The sequence below is a fragment of the Kuraishia capsulata genome, genomic scaffold (genome assembly GCF_000576695.1).
Source record: "Kuraishia capsulata CBS 1993 genomic scaffold, Kuraishia_capsulata_scaffold_4, whole genome shotgun sequence".
Classification (NCBI taxonomy): domain Eukaryota; kingdom Fungi; phylum Ascomycota; class Pichiomycetes; order Pichiales; family Pichiaceae; genus Kuraishia; species Kuraishia capsulata.
This window is the reverse complement of record NW_019172953.1, coordinates 1024795-1046123: the sequence shown is the minus strand read 5'-3', so window position 1 is coordinate 1046123 and position 21329 is coordinate 1024795. Positions and strand designations below refer to the sequence as shown.

Here is a 21329-nt window from a genome sequence, read left to right as displayed (position 1 = left end):
CTTGTGCAACGTTTTTTATCATAACCATTACAACATTGCAAATAAATCATCATCATCGTCATCGAACCCGTCGGGTTCTTCAGCTTCGGCAGGTTCCTTCTTCACCACTACAGGGTTTTCATCATCAACAGCTTCCTCAGCTTTTGGTGAAGAGTCTTTCAAAGGCTCCGATGCCTGTCTCACGTCAATAATCTGAAGATCGTCGGAAAATTTGATGCTGACTCCACTGGCAGGAACAATAGACTCGTTCTCTATCTCAGGCATATTGGGCTCTGGGCCAAGAGGAATCGAGTCGAGGTCCAACTCGACTCCAAGAATTTTAGCCAAAATGACTATCGCAGCTGGCTTTGAGAGAACCAAACTATTCTCCTTACAGAATGAAGCAGCCACACAGTCTGGACAACCCCAGTCACAACCATTCTTGCAATTCTGAACAGTATCCAATGCAGTCTTCAAAACCTCATCAATGTGCTCGAAAACCTTGGTAGATAAACCTGAACCACATTGGCCAGCTTTAGCATCATAAAAAATTAATCTAGCGGGCCTCTTTCTGGTGGACTCTGTTTTGGCAAACTCTTTCTCCGGGGCCTTGCACTCGGACTGAACTTCTCCCAAGCTGGATACCACAAATAGTGGGAACACGTTCATGAGAGCATGTTCTGCAGCATGGACTCCTCCAGCAGCACTTAGCTTTTTCTCCTGAATTATCTCCAAGGCTTCAGCTGGGATGTCAATCCAAAGGCCCTTTGATTTCACCACCACGGGAGGGTTATTCACTTCGATTGCATCCAGAATTCTTCCCCTTCTGTCCACCTTGAAAAATCCAAAAACAACACTTGTAGACTCAATTTTGCCAAAATAAACAGGTACGTCCGAACCTCCATACAAAGACCTCACCATCTCAATCTCTACCGGATCCACATCTGTAAAGTCCCTCTGGGAAGTGGTCCAATCCACGTTGACCCTCTCCACTTTGGCATACATCTGCTCTGGGTTGAACTCTTTGATCAGGTAAGGATAGCCCTGATGAATAAAAATACCACCATCATACAGAGTAAACGTAGTTCTTGAAGCCTCGATCTCCTCAATCACCTGGTTTCTTCCATTCGTGATATCCACCACTGCGTAAGACGATTGCTCTATTGCCCTGATGGACACATGGTTCGAAGGCCATGGTAGAAACCGTCTATTGCACGTGTAGCCATTGACTTCCTCGAGGTAATCCAGCCTTTCCTTGCACAATTTTTCCAGAGACTTATAGTCTCCAAAAAACGCCTTCTCCCATTCCCAATCCGACATTGTAAGCTCGAAAGCCGCACATTGGATATGTCCCTCCAGCACGAGAACATTGTCAAAGTCCAGAGGAAGATCTGGCATTTCAGTGTTAATCAGCTCTTCCGGATGGTTCAAATAGTGTTGGCTCACGGGGTCCTGACCACCAACCACCAGAGTCATGGATTCGTTGCTTCTTCTTCCTGCTCTTCCACTTTGTTGGTGGAAGTTTGCTACCGATAGAGGAAACCCACACATGACGACAGCATCGAGAGAACCAATATCGATACCCAGTTCAAGGGCGTTCGTTGAAATTATCGCCTTGAGGTTCCCACTAAACATCTCGAACTCTATCTTGCGTCTATCCGAAGGAGAATAACCTCCTCTATAACTCATGACCTGCGTCTTCAAATCGGGTCTGTTCATCGAAGTCAGTAATTGTCTGACTTCGTTCATCAATAGCTCGCACACTTTTCTCACCACACAGAACACAATCGTCCTGATGTTCTGGTCCATCATACGCACCAGGATCTTCGCTGTTTCAGCCACAAAATTCTCGTGTCCACTAGTAGGATCGTTTGGAGAGATCAAAGGAGGGTTCCACATCACGATCTGTTTCTCACCCGACGAAGAGCCATCCTCGGAGACATGGCAGATGGTGTCAGGTGCCAGACCAAAGATCTTACTCATGTGCATCTGGGGATCTCGAAGAGTTGCAGAACATGACACAAACCTGATGCTGGTGTTTCCAAGAAACGTGCAAATTCGGAGCAGCCTTCTCATGATCAGGGCCACATGGGAACCAAACAGACTCTTATACATGTGGAGTTCATCCACCACGACGTAGCGTAACTCTTTCAAAAACGAGGTCCAACGACGATGATTAGGCAATATGCTAGTATGAAGCATGTCTGGATTGGTGAAGATCACGCTTGCGGACTCCCTGACTTTGTCTCGTGCGGCCTTATCAGTATCACCATCATAGGTCTCTACTACGACGTCGTATAGCTGGTCCACATGTTGCAAAAAGTCCACCAATGATCTCTTCTGGTCTTGAGCGAGTGCTTTGGTGGGGAAAATAAACATTGCCTTTGAATTTCGGTGCAGCAGTAACGAGTTGAGGACAGGAATCTGATAGATCAGCGACTTTCCTGAGGACGTAGGAGTTGATACAACAACATTTTCTCCTTTTTCAAGAGCATTTAATGCCTGTGACTGGTGCGAGTAGAATGTGGATATTCCCTTCGACTCTGTGAGAGCTTGATATAGCTCGGGCTGCAATTCGAAATCCAGTTCGGCGTATTTCGCTTCGGTTGCTCCTACCGTCACCAATCCTCCTCTCACTATCTGGTTCTTGTAGAATTCTTTTTCTTCCCTAAGCATTTGGATAAACTGAGATATTGTACATTTCCGCTGCGACTTCTGGGAAGGATTCTGCGACTGGATCACCATCTCTTCTACCGGGTCCAGAAACTTCTCCTCTTCGGGGATGTACTGTTTGGAGATTTCTGTCAGTTCTGCAAATGCATCTTCCTTACCTTCACTCGCGCACTTCTCTAGAAACTGGGACACAGAAACTTCGAATTTGGAATTTCGCTTGTTAATCAGTTTCTTCATGGATTCAGCACTGTAAACGGGCACTTTGATCTCCGTCCTGTAGAGAGTTTTTGTCTTGGACTTCTTAACATCTCCGTCTATGAACTCAAAAATCAACAATTGTTTCGAGGATTCAGCCTTCTCATAGCTTTCTATGTCGTAGATATCGACTTCTGTTTGATTGAAACCCTGATTTTGAGCGTTGAACACATCTTTTTCTTCTAGCATGAACTGGTTCTCATCAACATACTTGAACACCACGTCGCTTGGTAATAGTGCCACAATACGTGAAAAGTCCTCGATGGTAATATCCCTCTTCAAATCTGTCTCTGGTGCGGTCTTCAGCAACTCGAAAGTCGGCACTATGTGTTTCCTGGAGCTAAGAAAGGTGAAGTACGAGTTCAGTCTGAAGTGAATGGTCTCCAACTCCAGGAACTTCGGCGGCCATTTCGACTTGGGAATTATAGACACAAACTTGCGCTTCTTGATAGCACGTGAACCTTCCAATGGTTGCTCGGCATTTCGCTGCATGTGAATGGGACTGGTTAGTGCGGAGTTGTTGTTGATGGCAAGAGGCAATCTAGATTTTTGTGATTAGATAGAGAAGATTGAAGATGCCATAATCAATTTTCAGTGTGGCCACTACCAAAATCGAATCCTTGTTGCTTTGTGAGCGATTCCAGCTAAAAGTGAAAAACAAAGGTAACTATAGGTATTGATCATATTCCCATAAAACAAGTGCTTGATAGCTTGTGTCGATTATATCGAATGTTCTGTATCGAAAGCACCATGAAATACGGAAGGTGGGTTTTCCAAAAAAGTGATCATTTCTGGAATTCCTAATAAGAGCCGCACATGACTCACCTTGAGAATAGTTAGCTAGCGCCACTAGGTAATGAGATCAGCATAAGACTCAAGGAAATAACGTCAATTAATTATGATCATTTGATTAGCTCATATTTTCCAATTCCCGGTAAGATGGCACCTGATTGACACCTGATGCAAACCGGGCTAGTCTAGATCAGAAGTAGTGCCTCACCCTACACGTGATCCCCGGAAAAACTGATACAGAGGTCATCTCTGGGTTGACGTCAAGGGGGACACTGTTCCGTTGAATGAAGATCGGTTTGATCCTGCGCTTTGGAGGCCTCTAAGTTGCCTGACAAAGTGCTATACGTAATTTTTGGGGTTGAGGACTGCATGATTTTGATCTCTTTGCTTCAAACCCCTCAATTGCTGCGTTTACAAGGGCATGTGGACTCCGATGAAATTTGCGCCGCTTCTCTGTACCCCGGGAGCGGGCACTTCAGTCGGAACAGAATGGAACCTGGATACGTGGTTTTTGTGGGATTTAAAACTTAAAATACAGATAATAACCACAAACACAACTGTATTTCACTAGACCATCCAAATTTCCTCAAGTATTGATGGTTTTCTGCTAATTTTTCACCAGCCTCCACCCAAATCCCCACCAAACTCGTCAGCACACACCCTTTTGAGGTCATCACCTCACCGGGCGCTGAGCGAAATTCTGGTCATTTAAATAGGGCTGCTCTGGTCCCTTTTTCAGGTTCATCCCCCTTCCTGGAATATCGATTTCTTCATCCGCTTTTTGAACCAATCAATTGTCCCTAAAATGCCTTCTGTTTCCAAGATCCACTCCCGTTACGTCTACGACTCCCGTGGTAACCCTACCGTTGAGGTTGACCTCTACACCGAGGACGGTTTGTTCCGCGCTATAGTTCCATCTGGAGCCTCAACCGGTATCCACGAAGCTTTGGAGCTCAGAGATGGTGACAAGACCAAATGGCAAGGTAAGGGTGTCCTCAAGGCTGTTGCCAACGTCAACGACATCATTGCTCCAGCTGTTGTCAAGGCTGGTGTTGATGTTCTAGACCAGGCCAAGTTTGATGAGTTCCTGCTGTCTTTGGACGGAACCCCCAACAAGGCCAAGTTGGGAGCCAATGCCATCTTGGGTGTTTCCCTGGCTGCCGCAAAGGCCGCTGCTGCCTCCAAGAAGGTGCCACTTTACGCCCACATTGCCGACATCTCCGGCAGCAAGAAGCCATATGTGCTGCCTGTGCCATTCCAGAACGTGTTGAACGGTGGTTCGCATGCCGGTGGTGCTCTGGCCTTCCAAGAGTTCATGATCGTTCCTACTGGAGCTGCCACCTTCTCCGAGGGTCTGAGACAGGGTACCGAGGTTTACCACAACCTCAAGTCGTTGGCCAAGAAGTACTACGGTCAATCTGCCGGTAACGTTGGTGACGAGGGTGGTGTTGCTCCAGACATTGCCACTCCAAAGGAGGCTTTGGACCTCATTGTGGAGGCCATTGAGAAGGCTGGATACACCGGAAAGATCGGAATTGCCATGGATGTTGCTTCTTCCGAGTTCTACCACGACGGTAAGTACGACCTCGACTTCAAGAACCCTAAGTCCGACCCAACCAAGTGGTTGACTGGTGAGGAATTGGCCGAGTTGTACGCTCAATTGATCAAGGACTACCCAATTGTGTCGATTGAGGACCCTTTTGCCGAGGACGACTGGGAAGCCTGGTCCAAGTTCTTTGCTAAGGTTGACATCCAAATTGTTGGTGACGATTTGACTGTTACCAACCCAATTAGAATCAAGACCGCCATCGAGAAGAAGAGTTGTGATGCTTTGCTGTTGAAGGTGAACCAGATCGGTACTCTTTCCGAGTCCATCAAGGCTGCCCAGGACTCCTACGCTGCTGGCTGGGGTGTCATGGTTTCGCACAGATCTGGTGAGACCGAGGACACCACCATTGCCGACATTGCTGTTGGTTTGAGAGCTGGTCAGATCAAGACCGGTGCTCCAGCTAGATCTGAGAGACTGGCCAAGTTGAACCAGATTCTCAGAATCGAGGAGGAGTTGGGCGACAAGGCCATTTACGCCGGCAAGGATTTCCACATCTCATCCACTTTGTAAGTTGAAGGTTGTTTAGTTGTCTGTGTTTAATCTATAACATTGGTACCGTTTCGTGGTGAACGTTTGTGTTTTGGTTCTTATCCTGTATTTGAAAGTGGTTGATTTTTTCTCACTATTGTTCTCGCTTCTTTATGTCTTTCACTTTCTTGCTTAACACAGAAATGTTCGATGTATTATTGTTCTAGAAATGTGCCACATTAGTCGTGTCCTCACCAATAGGGCGATTTTGCATCAATGTCCTTCAAGCCCACTTCGGTTAATACATCGGTTAATTAAACAGTTTCTTCATTCTTTTGACAACTGTTTTCTACTTTGTTTCGTCGGATGTCTGCTGAAACGGAGCTTAGCTCCATGCACCTTTCTCGACGCCCTGTGGCACGAAGGGCTTGTCTGGCTTGCAGAGAAAAGAAGATCAAGTGTGACGGTGAACCACCCCCGGCAAGCGGTGTTCGGTTTTCGGCCTCTGTTCCATCCACCTGTTCGAATTGCCGATATTCCGGGACCGAGTGTGTCTTCATTCCGAGTAACCGTGGGGGTCGGAGAAAGAAAAACACCGATACAGAAAGCGCAAGAAACTCGATTTCGACTACCTCCCACGTATCAGTGACTGCTTCGGGCTCTGAAGAGCCAGGGTATCCACGACACCAGCAATATGGATTCCCGAGCTACAAAGGTTACTATTCCAGGTTGAGTGGGAATCGCAATCAAAATGACGAAATGTCGGTTTCGTCCAACTCTGATGATGGGGGTGAGTTTTCGGTTCCCCCTGAGTCTCATCACAACGGTGGAGGGCGTGGATCACCGGGATCCCGATACTCCGGCATGCCAGAAGGACGCCGGCTCGCTCACCGGGACGAAGGCTTTCATCATCAGTTTGGCCATCCACATCCACCGCCCCCACCTCCGCCGTTCGGGTTTCCGCCTCCACCGCCCCCTTTTCACCACCACTCGCGCGGCTACAACTACTGGTCGCGCGGAATGCCTCCACACCCACCTCCACCTGGCTCACATCTTCCGCCACCGCCTCCACCTCCGCCACCTCCACCGCATTACCATCCTCACTACGGGGGATCACACGAAGGTTTCCCTCCACCACCGCCGGTGCTTCCTCCCATTTCCGACCCGCGCTCACCCGGAAACAGGCGGTACTACCCATCGCCTGGATACTTTGATCCTTACTACAGGGAAAGAGAACAGTACCGTGGATCTGTGGAAGAGAAGTCTGCGTATGGTGCTACGTCTAGATGGGTAGACAGACAATCAGACTTGGAAGAGCGCGAATACCGCGACAAGGGTTCGACCAGGGACAGACAAGACTCCTCCATAGGCTTGGTATTACCATCTGCTAAGAAACTGTCTGGTTTAGGTATCAAAAAGAGATTGTCCAATTTGACTGATGAGATTTTGGCAAAGCACGATTTCCCCGAGTTAGAAGTCACCGGTAGCTTCATTGATTTATTCTACAGGTATGTTCATCCAGCTCGTCCTATTTTTCCTAACAAAAAGACCTTCCTGGAAACCTTGGACTTGAACTGCAATGCTGCTTTGCTTCATGCGATGATAGCAATTTCTGTGTGTTACGCCTCTCCCAAGCAAATCCAGAATCCCGAGCTACTGAATCCAGCTCACTGGCACAGACTGGTCGAGAAACATTGGGATAATATCGACGTTTTTGGGGCATTTGCCATATTATTGCTGATGAGTGGCTCAATTGTGCCTGAGGGCCATTGGACGCGTTCGAATAATGGGTTCGAAAAGATGACCAACATGGTTAGACTATATGGCCTCATCGACTGTCACTCTGCCACATCGCCTCTTGAACTCGAAGAAACGCTTGCTTTTACGTCTTGGAGACAGATTTTGCAAAGAGAAAAAGAATTGAGAGCTGTTTGGTCAGTGTGGTATCTGAAGGTCTACCTTCGTGCCAATTTTGACTATCCTTATGAGGCAAGACAGGATTTTATGATCAAGTTTCCGGCCACTATGGATTTCCCTGTGAGCGATGACCAGTTCTATCTCCGCGGAGGAATGTCCAAACAGACGCAATCCGATGGCTCTGAGAAGTTTGTTGGTCCTGTTGATTGGGGCCAGATTCAATCAGAAATCAACTGTTTCCCACAAAAATCAGAATCAGACTACTCTACGTTGATTTACGATGCGGCCTCGGTAGTTGTTTCTACAAAGTTCCTGGAAGACGTCATGGATACCGTTGGAAGAAACGGGTTGACTCCCAACAACTATGCAAAACTCAGCACTCAGATCCAGGCCCTTCTCAAGATTACGAAATCCGGGCTATTCACTTTAGAAGATTTTGAAGTTGATAATCGCAAGGTTAGAGCAATTGTCATCAGAGGAAAGTTCTTACAAACTCAGTTCATTGCCAACTTTGCAATGTCCATATTAAACTTAGGATACTGCTCCAAAATGCTGACATTCAATCCTCAAGTTCTCTGCACTGCTTCCGATCACTTCCTGAAAGATGTTACTCTTGATGACCTTCCCAAAATGGAGCTTATCGTGGAGGAGTTGATCAGCGCTTCGGACAGAGATTGGCATTGTCTGTTTGAGTGTGCACTTGCAGCCTGGCGCTGTGTCAATCTTGTGGAATTAGGCGATGGTATATCTTCCGAGACGATGAAAATGGGCGTGCTTCCGGCTGTCATTGGTCCCACTTCTTTCGAATCAGCTTTTGTCCTAGGTCATGAGGAACAACCAGCTACAGACAACAAGGACTCAAAGGCACCAGCAATTGACCCTCAATGGTGGAAAGCCGCGTTTGCCGATTCCCGTGGGGCCGCAGCAATACTGCCTGATCCAACATTGCCGGATGTCTGGCTCCAATATCCTATTTTTTCGATCAACGTTGTCATGAAAATGATTCCAATCTTGGCCTCTTCCTGCGTGCTGTCACAGATTGTTCGCTTGAAGCATGTAGAAAAAGGAAACATGCTAGTTCAGGACAATGAAATGCCACTCGAGATCTCTGTGAAGAAGGATAAAATATGGACAGCCGTCAAAACCATAACAGTCACCAAAGATGTGGGTCAAATTCTCAACGCAGAAATGGACTTTGACTCAATTCTTGAGAAATTGAGAGTCGTCGTCAAGTTTTTGTACGCCAATGGTACTTTCTTCCCAGCGATTAACATCGTCCACGAGAATGCGGAGAAGTACATCAAGATTGTTGTTGATCTCATTGAGAAGTATCCCGCATAAGTGTACACACCACAATTTTTTATGTCATTTGTAATATTAAAAGCGCATTCAACAGCCCAACAGTAGCACAGCTATCAAATTATGGCGTATCAGTATTTGAATTCATTACAATCATAGTCACTGATATGACAGCAAGAATCATGTAAATCTTAAAGACTATGAGCAATACGGTCTCTCTTCAAACAAACTCTGGGACCAGCCCAATCATGCACGGTCTCCGAAGCTTCAGGGACTGAAGTGCGGCTCATTGAGCAGCTACACACCTCTCAACAACCAGAAGAACACAGGTTGCACATTCAAGCTGATCAGAAATCTGTTGAGATTGATTAGCCCAGAACAATCAATTCAAGATGGCCAGAGACATCAGTCGGTTGATAACGCATGCTGTCAGAGCTTTGAACCTAAACAGGAAAAACTTTCGAGAGAGCTCAAGAAAAAGAGGAGAAATGATGATAGCAGCAGAGGATTAACAGTAACATCGAGAGAGAACATAGCTTGAAGAGGACAGTTAGAGTTCTCCGGGTTAGTTTTGGTGGCACAGCCAATAGTGCATCTCATATCAGCAATCAAACGAAAACGTTCCATACAAGGTTTCTGCATAGCTAGAAAGTGAACTCTACCTGTACGGTGTTCGAACGATATTCATATTCACTAGCACAGCCAGCACAAGCTGGAGTATTAGGAACTCATGGTACCGAACTTATCGAACAACTAAAATCCCCTTGTATGAAAGGAGAGGTAAGCTCCGTACACACCTTTCCAAATTGTGACGATCGCAGCTACAGCACAAGATCTCTTTACCTTTAGGGATTTAAACTTTCGTTATAGCATAAACTAATGATGTATATTTCAACAAACGCAACCTGGGTAGAGGACCAAATGTTAACCGGCCCTGAGACCGTAGGCTCATAGTGCTGCAAGACAACTCTCAACCACGTTCTTCACAATCGGAACTCCATACATTGTTGCAGATGTTTCTTGAATCAGAAAAGAAGTAAGCCATAACAATATTGAATATCAATATAAAATTTAAAAGAAGTATACCTCTGAGAGCTTTTCTCCCATCTTGAAAACACTGCTGAAACTAACTAACAACAGCAACACAGTCTGGTGTAATATTATCATCACTATCTTAAGTGGTAAATGACATAAGCCATACAAACGTCTTATTGACCTTACCTTCGTGATGCTCAACGCCTGCTCTTGAAATCATAGTTCATATGAATCATGCACTCAAACACTAAAAGGAGCACTGCCGGCGTCTCCTATAACGCTCCTACCCTTAATCATAACATCGAAGAAAAACCCAAATATCCGATTCCCATCCTCTGCCGCTTCTCAGTCCGACCTATATTGGTCCACTACCCCGTAGGCTTGCATGCAAAATCATTAAGCTTAGGTGTACAGGCTCCAAAGAGAAGCCTACATCGGAGCTTGATCATGACCTGGAACAAGGACATCAAGAAGGTCAGCAACATCATTCGGTTGAAAACGAACTTGACCTAAGGTACCAGCAGCAAAAAGCCTGCCAGAGATATCAGGAGGAAGACGACAAATCATGAAGGCTGCATAAAGTTCTGAAGCAGTGACAATAGGATCCAGAGAATACATAGCACCGAGAGCGCGCTTGGTCTTCTCCGCATTAGGGTGTACATGCCAAGAATCATTCAGTCTCATATCAGCAGCCATCGTCTTGGTAGAAACGTACTGAAAACGATAAACATGGGTCGTACAATCAACCAGGTCAGACATTCTTTCCGATTAAAATTCTATCTTTCACTCTAGCTACTATCAATAGAAGAGAATAGGCAGGTTATTCGAGATACTAAATTCACTGTAATTATAAGGATCAATACAGACCTTCGACCATCTTTATATACCATGAACAGAACAGGTTACCTTTCCGATATTTAACGTTGTGTTTATATCCCAAGACTAAAATGCTCATCACATTCCCAGGATTCAGCAACTTCAAAAATACCACTCTCAAGACTCATCACTATCATCACATTATGGTCTCATGCTATCACGGACTGAACGATAGGAGCTGAAACGTGATGCACTGGCAATTTCCGAGTATCGGTCAAAACTAAGATGAAAAGAAAGACAAGAAATTTTCAAAGCCTTTTCGCGAAATAGTTACATTCAGTAGTGGGCTTTTTGGAAAGTTGATTTTGAACGAAATCAACTCATACCGATCTTTACTCCAGCTGCAACTGAATTTGAACGCCAGCTCTTATGCTTCATGATCGCCCATTAATCATTTAAGATGACGTTGTTGAGGATGATCAGTTTGACATACACCACTTTATGAGAGAGCTCTAGTATTCCGTCGGAGTTGCATCCAACTATCATGGATGGTGTCTGTAATTCATTGGAGGACACTATGCAATGCATTGTTTGGTGCATTTAAGTGACTGGCATTTAGCCAGAATGCTTTGGTCATTCGGGTTGAATTCTATAATAAGACTACTAGACAGAATTGTATTTCGGTTGTTAATCAATTTCAGAAAAAGTCCCTTGATGTTGAGATAGTTGAATCTAGACAGTATTATCTGCAGTGTTTAGATATCGTTTAGATACTGTAGTATGTGGAATAACGACATACGTATTCTCTAGTATTGATAATATCTAGAGTGAAAGATGGAACTCTAATAAGAAAGAATGTCTAACCTGGTTGAATGTATAACCTAGATGAATCGACTTCATGACACGGTTCTAACCGGTAAGAAAACTGGAGCGCCTCTGGATATATTCTTGGTGTAAATGTTTGAGCAGTGGTCTACAGTTCTAGATATCCCGGAATTTGTACGTAACGAAATTGTAGACACCAATTGAATATATGGAATCGGACCATCATGGTAGTGAGGCTGAGAATCTATATAAGATGAAAATACACCGGTTATGGTCTTTTATATTTATATCCCTTTGACTGTCCTCATTGTTGGGGTCACGTTTGCTTATATATAACCATAATGAGTACTACAAATGATACTTTAATTCGTGATGATGTTGCTAATCAATTTTAGCAGGGATTGTTGATAGAGTTTGGCTTTTTTTGTCTATAGAGAAAGAAATAATTCTAAAAGAGCACGATTTTGCTTGATGACCGAATCAAGATCAGCGTTGCTGGAATTGAATAAGAACATCATTACTGTATGGTTTGTCGTTATCGGTAGCCAGCATGCTCTAATAAACATACAATCACGCGCCTACAACAATTTGCAATCTTATCATCTATGGATGATTCAGCTTGTTCTATGTATTTTTTGGATAATGTTTTGTGTTGTCCAAGTCAAGTATGTTACTGCGCTGTTTATTTTATACACCACAAAGGTAAGGCCGTTGTCTGTGTGATCAAAATAATTGAGCTTCCAGTTCCTTGGTGGAAGTGTCTGGCTTTTATTATAGAGATTTCGGAGTCTTTCCATTGTGCGACTTTGGTGAGTCAGATTGAACAGTTCCAGCTGTCAGTTTCAATAAAGACAGTCTTGTCTATATGTTTTTCCTTTGTAATTGCTTGAGCAGATGCAAACTAGCCTCAGGTCTCATGGATGCGAAACAGGATTTTCATGATCTAGATGACATGCTTTTTTCTTATAGTAATGTGCTCACTATTAACCAATGAGTTTATCTCTTGGCCCTTTTTTCTTTGTAGAAGAGTTACCCTGTGGGATGTGTGCTTAATATTCCCTCTGGTCACAAAGTTTTTTCTTTACATCTTCTGATTCAAGGCAATTAATTTTTGTTTTTTGTGTTTGCTTGGTTTTGTTTTGGCTTCTGGGAATGGGAGTGCGGACTACCACCTGTCTGTAGCAGCTTGAGGATTCAGGAATGTGGTCATGGTTGCTTCTCTAAGTACTTGATAGCCCAGCTCTTTTTATGATTTTGTCCTCCGTTAACTTGATAAAGTTGGGGGATTTTGATTAATTACTAATTCTCTACTCTTGGCATTTAATGATTATCCCTTTTGTATTTTATTACAAAACTGTACCTGATAACAACGAAACAACAAAAATTAAATCTTTAAATCACTTTTACCCTTTTCATAACCGCATCGCGTATATTTTCCTTGAGCTCGACTAACTCTGTGTGTGTCACGCCGAGGTCCGTACGATACATCGACGAACTCAAAATCCCTCTCAAGGCAATCGCTGACAATCCCGTGACTTTCTCCCACGTTTTCATCTCAACCTCATTGTGGAAGTTGATCATAAACGAAGCCAAAATGAGCTTCTTGAGACAATTGAAGTCGTTCTGACTCTCCTGGACCAACCTTGACATTATGACAAGACATCTTTGAAAGTTTGCAAAAGTGCAGCCCAGTCGAGACGACAGCTTTTGCAGGAAAGTCGATACACTCTTCACTGAGACGGCCTGACAGCAAGCACACGATTGGAACCTCTCCTTGGCGGTCTTATATAATTGCTCTGACACAATGCTCACTATGAGGATCATCAGGTTTTCCCTGTCCTGCATAGCTGGTCCATAACTGAACATCTCGTAATCTTGATCGCTATCCTCGTCGCAAGATTGAGACTCGCTGTCTGAAACGAGGTCAGGTATATCCTGTTGTATAGGACAGTCAAGCAAAGATGAGACGTTGATGTTCAAAGAGCGCAAGCGCGAGCTCAAACTTTGATGATGGCCAATCTTGACAAACGTTGTGATCAGCTCGCCCTCGTCACAGCAGTTCATTTCGGTAGAATATGCCAAAACCATTGGAGTAGACTCTCTTTGTCTTTCAGTCCGAGAAGGGATTCGATTACTTCCTTGAATCCAGACGACGGCAAATTGGTATTCTCTTTGCAGAAAAAGCTAATCCTTCACGGCAATGAGGTCAGCTTATGATACGTTAGTTAATCTTTAACCCCTAAGCTAAGACTCGATATTGTTTCTTCCAGCGATGGAAGGAATTTAGAAGTTCATTGTGACGTAAACTCCTAACAGGTATAAGACGCAAAGCAACAATTAATCAGTGACAGGATTGAAAAAAGATGGTGACAATGAAAGGTTGAAGCACAAAGCCAAATCCAGCGAAAAGAAGATGAATAAGTATGTCGACAGGGAAGAAAGTTGAGCCCTTTTAACCCAGGAGCCGTATGCAAGAGAAATCTGACGGATGATTCATACTATGAGCCATACGGAATTATGACACACACAAATTTCGTTGACGCACTCCCACTGTATCAGATGCCGTACCGCCTGTTCTGGTGGGTGAGTCATTTCTGAGACAAACGGCACTTGGCCGTGCCGGTAGCCGGTACACGATCATTATTTTTTGGAAATTTGGAGTTAGGCACACCTAATTGAGAACTGCACGCCTCATGCCCGTGTAACACGCGCGTTAAGGCTTGGTCCGCCAGAAGACTATACTGAACTGGATTCCTTTCAAGACCTCAAGGAGTGCGTCAATTTACTTCGTGCTGGAGTAGGGCATGGTAAATTACAGTCTTCTGCAGAATGGCGAAGACGTTGTAGCCGGCCTTTCGCACATCCCAGGCAGGGTCGTCGAGTTTCTTGGTGATGATGATGTCGGTGAAGAGGTGGAACATTTCAACTACAAGCAAGAGCTGAGCAGAAAACTGACAGTCAGCTCGATGATCGGGCTGGGATTCTCACTTATGGGTGTTCCTTTTGGTGTTTCGACCACCCTATCCATAGGCTTGATAGATGGAGGATCTGCGACGATTCTGTGGGGTTGGGTTACAGTGACACTTCTTTCACTCTGTGTCGCACTGTCATTAGCCGAAGTTTCCTCGAAATATCCATCTTCAGGTGGAACGTACCATTTTGCAGCGATTCTGGCCAACGAAAAATATTCTTTGGTGGCTTCCTGGTTTACGGGCTGGTTCTTGATCATGGGCAACTGGACCATGTTCATCAGTATCGTTTATGGAGGATCACAATTCATTTTATCAGTGTTAGGCTTGAAAGACGACGAGTACAAGAGTGACTCAATACTGACACTTATGTTGTATATTTGTTTGGTCATATTCTGTGCCTTTGTCAATTTGAAGCTTTCTAAGTACTTGGAAAAGATCAACACTCTTTGCATTTACTGGACAATTTATACCGTGTTGATTATGGACGTGCTGTTAATGCTGTTTTCCTCATCATTCCATGATGTGAAATACATTCTCACTAACTTTGATGCGTCAAGATCTGGCTGGCCAGATCCAATTGCATTTTTGATTGGTCTACAATCAGCATCGTTCACCTTGCAAGGCTATAACATGATCCCAGCAATGAGTGACGAGGTCAAAAACCCAGAAAGAAACGTTCCAAAGGGAATGATATTTTCTGTACTGGTTGCAGGTGTCACGGGTGTCATATTTATTATTCCAATTCTGAGCATCTTGCCTGAATTAACCCTTTTGTTGGACTCTAATCCTGACATCTTCCCTATTGACTTGGTATTCAAGCTGTCGACTCAGTCTTTGCTTGTTTCTTTTGTCTTGGTGTTGCTACTAATTGGAACTGTTCTCTTCGCTGGTATTGGTACTTTGACCACAGCTTCTCGTCTGACTTATGCGTTTGCCAGAGATGGTGCCCTACCATACAAAGACTTGTGGACACACGTTGACGACATGGGAGAACAGTCTATCGTCCCCAGAAATGCCCTGTTTCTTTCCACTGTCGTCTCTATCCTACTTAGTTTGCTGTCGCTAGTATCCTCCTCTGCTTTCAGTGCTTTTGTGGGTAGCGCAGTAATTAGTCTTTCCCTAGCGAGTGGGATTCCAATACTATGTCTTTTACTTAATAAAAGACGCAAAATTCGTGGTGCCCATTTTAAACTGCACAAGTTTGGATGGGTTTTTAATGCGATCAGCTTGATCTGGGTGTCTTTGTCGATCATTATCTTATGCATGCCTCCACAGATTCCCATCACAGTGAGAAGCATGAATTATGCTTTTGTCGTCTCCATCCTCTTTGGTGTTTCAGCCACCATCGCTTACTTTTTGTGGGGAAAGGGGCACTTTCATGGCCCTATGTTGGATGAGCACATTCTTGCTGAGTCCCAACAAAATTCGGTTCTCATGCAGCCTATCGTGAATCCGGTTGAAACTAATGATATCGATCCTTTCGGGGATCAAAGCACATTCTTCGTCGATAACCCCGAAGATATTTGGGAGGAAGATGAACAGTATGAAAGGGAGTTGACCCCTGCCTCCAATGACACATTGAATGCTGACTTGGGTGCCTCTTCGAATTTAATAAAGACCTTCAAACTCGAAGAGGAACCGCGAGCAGTTCACGAGGAAGATGGTAGTTCATCAGAGGCTCCAAATCATCGCGAGCTTTTGTGAACTACTACTTTGCATTTTATAGATATTTTACAATAAAATTTTAGAATCATCAAACTTTTGTCAAATTGTAGCAGGGCGTGGCGAACTGGTGCCCCTTTGACCTATAACTACACGGGTACAGGACTTGAAGCAGTGATCCCCTTGAAAGGCGTAGAGTTTCACATACTGAAATGTAAGGATAACGCTTCTGGCTGTTGCCGATTTTGGCCTCAAAAGAAATTCAAGAATTGGAAAAAATAAAAAGGCTCTACTGTAAGGTGATTCCTATCCTAGCATTTTGATGACTTTATGGATAATTTTGAAATTTGGGAATATTTCATATATTTTGATGAACAGACACTTTCCATGCGCCTTTAAGTTAAAGGTTTTCGTGCACCAACAAACCACGTGACAATATTTTCAAAAATTCTATCACTCCGAACTTTCGACATGAAGGGAAAGGTAATTCCGCAAAGCCTACATTTTCACATACAACCAACACAGTGAACTTCGATAACATCTGAATATGTCCGCTAGTGCTGATCATTCCAGAGATCCTTGCCCAATCGTCATTGTGAACGATTTCGGTGGTGCTTTTGCCATGGGTGTGAGTATTTTACAGGGTGTCGACGATGCCCTTGACAACTTTTGGAGCAAGAAGACTAACAGTATTTAAGGTAATTGGTGGTTGCGTCTGGCATGGTATCAAAGGATTTCGTAATTCCCCTATTGGAGAACGTGGTTCGGGAGCCGTCTTGGCGATTAAGGCCAGAGCACCAGTCGTGGGTGGAAACTTCGGTGTTTGGGGTGGTCTTCTGTCTTTCTACGACTGTGGAATCAAGCACATCAGAAAGAGAGAGGACCCCTGGAATGCCATCATTGCAGGGTTTTTCACGGGTGGAAGTATAGCAATTAGAGGTGGCTGGAAACACACCAGAAACTCCGCTATCACCTGTGCGTGTGTTCTTGGTGTCTTCGAGGGTGTCGGTATGATGTTCCAAAGGTGGATCGCCACACAAAACAAGCCTATGGCCATACCCGAGGGAGCTGAGATGCCTTCGCCCCCTCTTGCTGCTTGAGAAATGAGCGCTTGGGTTTCATAGAGGGAAAACGAGATCTCATTTTTGGTGGCTTCTGTATATACGTTTACATTTAACGATTTTCAACTTTGATGAAATTTTGGTGGAACTGATGTCACGATGATGTCCATGACCAGTCGTATGTGCTATGTTAATTGTTTCTATTGATATTCTTCCTGGAGTACCAATTCACGAAGTCATGGATACTTGCTCTGACCCTTCTGAAGTCCTTGGAGTTGATAGCTGTTTCAACAGTAGCCAGCAGTTTGAGTCGCTCTTTTTCATTAACAGATCCAGTCGGCAGAGTCTGGATAGACCCATCTAGCCATATGAGACCAGCTTTGGCATCAGGTGTGTTCTGACTCACAGAGAGCTTGATAATCTTGGAGAGTAAATCAGAAGCATCTGGAGCACAATCATATGGAAATGAGTATATCAATCCCGTCATCAGCACAGTTGTGAGTTCCTGTCCTACCTGGAGGGTGAACTGGCGAAGTTTTAGCTGAACCTCAGCGGGAACTTCATCCACGAACGAAATGGGTGGTGTCTCAAATCCCCAAGAAAAGAGATCAATCAAAAATTCCAACGTATTCGATATTGGATCCACCTGAGTAAGAGTAGAAAGCGCCGCAAGTGCGGTGGAAAATGACGAGGTAAGCAACGGGGAATCAACGAATTTGAATGGGAAGAACATCAGGATATCACTCACCATCCTGAAGAAGTCTTCAACCAAGTCGGGATAATTGGCCAGGTTAGACTTGCGCTCATCCAAAAACCTCATGAAGTTGCTCGATTGTTGAATGGAAAACTGCCAGACAGATTCGCGTATCTCTGCTGGAACGACTTCATCTGAATACTCTCTGATGAATATTCCAGAAACCCACAAGTAACAGCCGTAGTGAAACTTTTCGAACCCATGCACCAATAGCTCCGCAGTCTGAGATATCACCGGAATCAAGTGTAAACTAAAACTTTGCATCGAGGTCTTCATAAATTTGGAGCAACGTTCGCTGACCCTCTCTGATTCTCCGTAAATGCTTAGCAGCTTGGCCACCAATGGCCAACAGACCTCCACAATGATCTTAGCTACTGGAACTTCAGTGTCGCGCGAGTTTCTTGGTTTCAATACCCTCACAAAAGCACTTATGACTTCGATTGTGTCCGCTATCTTTGTGTGAGTCTCTTCCAGAGTCTTTTTGTCTTTCGGTATATTGTCACAGAACCCTTGCAAAGTCTCCAAAGTTGGTTTCCAGAACATTAATGTGATATTGTACAGCGTTTCTTTGTTTTTCTCTTCTCTGAGAATGTGCCCGATACCATCTGCCACTTCGTAGAGAGACTTCAGATCCAATGAAGCATAAACGCTGTTGTAGAAGTTGAAAAGCTGCTCCAAATAGTTGATCAACAGATGCGAACAATCTTGACAAAAGTACATCAAAGCATGTGCGGCTGCAGTGTTCACCTCAGTATCAGCCAGTTGGAAGCCTTTGATGATATAATCAAGTTGGGGTTCCAAGAAATTCGAATGTCTCGCGGTCCATTCAGTGTATCTTCCCAGAACCAGAGTCGCGGCATATCTGGTCTTGGGGTTTTCGGGTAGTTGAACCAGCAGAGTCATAATTTTGGGCAAGACATTCTGTTCGCTGGTGCCCACCTCTTTAGCCATCGCTCTCAAACTAAAAATGGCAGCCTCAGCCTGCTGCCAAGGTACGATCACACCGCGGGATTTCGACTCAACATAAGACACCAAAATATTCAATGGGATACCCAAAGCTGTGTCAGTACCTATCACCGCACAACAGTCTTTAAGCACATCACCCATTTCGTATCTGAAGTCTTTGAATTTGTCCTCGCGCTCCCTGTCTCCAAAGAGTACCGACGAATCTGTGGACTCGTTTCCCTCGACGACAGGGTAGCGAAGATGAGAAATCATGACTTCCAACAACTTTGTGTACACTGGCACATAAACTTGTCTCGAATGAGCAAATTTTTCCATCACAATCAGTTGTTTCAATGCATACCAAAAGTAGAATGTGTATTTGACAATGTCGAGATCCTCGTCGAAAGACGTCAATTGCAGCAAAACATCGGCGAGAGGAGCAAATTCTTCCGGCATCTTCGCTACGTAAACGTGCCATGCCTCTCCAGCCTCGACAAACAGTCTTGTGAAAGCCTCTAGCTGTTCGGGATCATCTTCAGTTATCATAGGCCTGAGGGTCATTAGTTGTTCGTACAATGCCTTGATCACAACCAGATTGTCGTAGTCTCTGGTTTCTTGGATCAAGGTACATAGACAATCTATAGACATCTCAAAAGTGTCCACATCGAGGACTCCTTGAAAAACCAACGAACATAAAGCATTATTCGTCAACACCTGGTCCAGAGGAACCTCCTTGATCCACGAGTTCAAACAACTTAACACGAGCGAATTTGCAGAACCTCCGTTAGAATCCTTCGATCCGGCAAACGAAGTGAGAATGTACAGCACTTGCTCGACATTGTCAGTTAGTAATTCCTGAGACCTTACCCGGAATTCTTCGTCTGTTAGAGGAGTCTTCTTGACATCTGACAACTCTTCAGGTAAAACCTGTAAAAACTCTAGCAAGGACGATACTGCAGTTGCTGAGAGAGCATTGACAATCTCCGTGACTGCGTTCTTCCAATCAAGATACTGGAGAGAAAAGTTGGCCAGGGCAATGCAAAGCTGGGTGGAGATCAACTTCTGCTTGGTATCGAATGCAATGATGGATTGTAAGATGGATTCTTTCAGCGAGGGGAGGGATTCTCTGGGCACCTGAGACAAATCGTAGTTCACTTTGGATCGCAGAGTCTGTGCCGCAAATATTCTTAATTGCAAGGCGCTCGGGTCGTCGTTTTGTAGCACTGGAAAAACAATAGACCATGCTTCCTGGGACCGCTGGAAGTTCTGGAGAAAATCACTCGCCTCCTTCTTCACGGAGCTGTCAACGTTGGAGTAAAGAGCCTGAAGTGCATTATTAACTTGATTTAGGGTCTCCTCAGACATTGTTGAGTTTCTAGTTTCGTGATCAAACTTGGTGTGATCAGGCTTTTGTTCAAAGAACTGTTTTTCTTGAATGCCTCAATGGCCTTTTCGCGCGCGCACGAATCATTTTTTTCGCATGTTGCAGATGAACGTAGCATAGGATAACTGGGTATGTTTTAGAAAACCCTCTCTTCACCAAGTTACTAGCCCATTTATACAAATACACACCTGCAAAATATGTCGGGAAGAAGACAGCAGAAGGTGGTAAGTCCGGTTGATATTAGCTACGCGCTGGCTGAAAACTCTACTCTTCTCGGATGCCTACTAACTTTACAGATGGTGCCTCCAATCAACTTCTTGTTTAAGTTGTTGCAGCAGCAGTCTCTATCCTCCATTTGGTTGTACGAACAGACAGAGAGCAAGATAAATGGCCACATACGGGGATTTGATGAATTTATGAACGTGGTGGTCGACGATGCCGTGGAAGTCAACTCCAAGACCAAGGAAGAGAGGAAGTTGGGGAGAATACTGTTGAAGGGGGACAACATAACGTTAATTTCGAGTCTGGAAATGTGAAAACGGCCCGATAACTTCAACATAGGTTGGAATCCAAAAATGTACCATAAACAACACGCATAGATTACAGTGAAAATTCAATGCATTTGCTATGTTTCGAGACATAGGGGCTCAATAATGGACACCATTAGAGGGCTTCATTGATTAACTATCGTTATTACAAGAAATATGATTCAAAAAGCCATCAAAAGTTAAAATTTTGGTCTTTTCCCCGAATTTCCAACAAATCCTGTAATCGTATAATTCACAACAGAGTGATTTACATTCAATTGCCGCACACGCGAGCGGCATATCGTCAGGGTAAATTTGAAGCCTTAACAAACCGCCTTCTCTCATGAATCATTCTC

The 21329-nt window shown here is 44.4% G+C and overlaps 9 protein-coding genes across 9 annotated transcripts; 5 read left to right on the top strand and 4 right to left on the bottom strand.

Annotated features, from left to right (window-relative positions):
- Positions 1–27: 27 nt before the first annotated feature.
- Positions 28–3399, bottom strand: KUCA_T00003668001 (uncharacterized protein; the record flags this gene model as incomplete). Its single annotated transcript, XM_022602105.1, has 1 exon — positions 28–3399. One exon carries the CDS (start codon positions 3397–3399, stop codon positions 28–30), a length of 3372 nt encoding a protein of 1123 aa, XP_022459682.1.
- Positions 3400–4504: 1105 nt separating this feature from the next.
- KUCA_T00003667001 (uncharacterized protein) lies at positions 4505–5818 on the top strand (the record flags this gene model as incomplete). Its single annotated transcript, XM_022602104.1, has 1 exon — positions 4505–5818. One exon carries the CDS (start codon positions 4505–4507, stop codon positions 5816–5818), a length of 1314 nt encoding a protein of 437 aa, XP_022459681.1.
- Positions 5819–6142: 324 nt separating this feature from the next.
- KUCA_T00003666001 (uncharacterized protein) lies at positions 6143–9034 on the top strand (the record flags this gene model as incomplete). Its single annotated transcript, XM_022602103.1, has 1 exon — positions 6143–9034. One exon carries the CDS (start codon positions 6143–6145, stop codon positions 9032–9034), a length of 2892 nt encoding a protein of 963 aa, XP_022459680.1.
- A 1422-nt stretch (positions 9035–10456) lies between these two features.
- KUCA_T00003665001 (uncharacterized protein) lies at positions 10457–10786 on the bottom strand (the record flags this gene model as incomplete). The annotated part of the gene is made up of 1 exon (XM_022602102.1): positions 10457–10786. The coding sequence occupies one exon, from the start codon at positions 10784–10786 to the stop codon at positions 10457–10459; it is 330 nt and encodes a 109-aa protein (XP_022459679.1).
- A 2274-nt stretch (positions 10787–13060) lies between these two features.
- On the bottom strand, positions 13061–13756 carry KUCA_T00003664001 (uncharacterized protein; the record flags this gene model as incomplete). Its single annotated transcript, XM_022602101.1, has 1 exon — positions 13061–13756. One exon carries the CDS (start codon positions 13754–13756, stop codon positions 13061–13063), a length of 696 nt encoding a protein of 231 aa, XP_022459678.1.
- Positions 13757–14472: 716 nt separating this feature from the next.
- Positions 14473–16344, top strand: KUCA_T00003663001 (uncharacterized protein; the record flags this gene model as incomplete). The annotated part of the gene is made up of 1 exon (XM_022602100.1): positions 14473–16344. The coding sequence occupies one exon, from the start codon at positions 14473–14475 to the stop codon at positions 16342–16344; it is 1872 nt and encodes a 623-aa protein (XP_022459677.1).
- Positions 16345–16955: 611 nt separating this feature from the next.
- Positions 16956–17402, top strand: KUCA_T00003662001 (uncharacterized protein; the record flags this gene model as incomplete). Its single annotated transcript, XM_022602099.1, has 1 exon — positions 16956–17402. One exon carries the CDS (start codon positions 16956–16958, stop codon positions 17400–17402), a length of 447 nt encoding a protein of 148 aa, XP_022459676.1.
- Positions 17403–17553: 151 nt separating this feature from the next.
- Positions 17554–20427, bottom strand: KUCA_T00003661001 (uncharacterized protein; the record flags this gene model as incomplete). Its single annotated transcript, XM_022602098.1, has 1 exon — positions 17554–20427. The coding sequence occupies one exon, from the start codon at positions 20425–20427 to the stop codon at positions 17554–17556; it is 2874 nt and encodes a 957-aa protein (XP_022459675.1).
- A 216-nt stretch (positions 20428–20643) lies between these two features.
- Positions 20644–20982, top strand: KUCA_T00003660001 (uncharacterized protein; the record flags this gene model as incomplete). Its single annotated transcript, XM_022602097.1, has 2 exons — positions 20644–20670; positions 20743–20982. The coding sequence occupies 2 exons, from the start codon at positions 20644–20646 to the stop codon at positions 20980–20982; spliced, it is 267 nt and encodes an 88-aa protein (XP_022459674.1).
- Between the last annotated feature and the right edge of the window lie 347 nt (positions 20983–21329).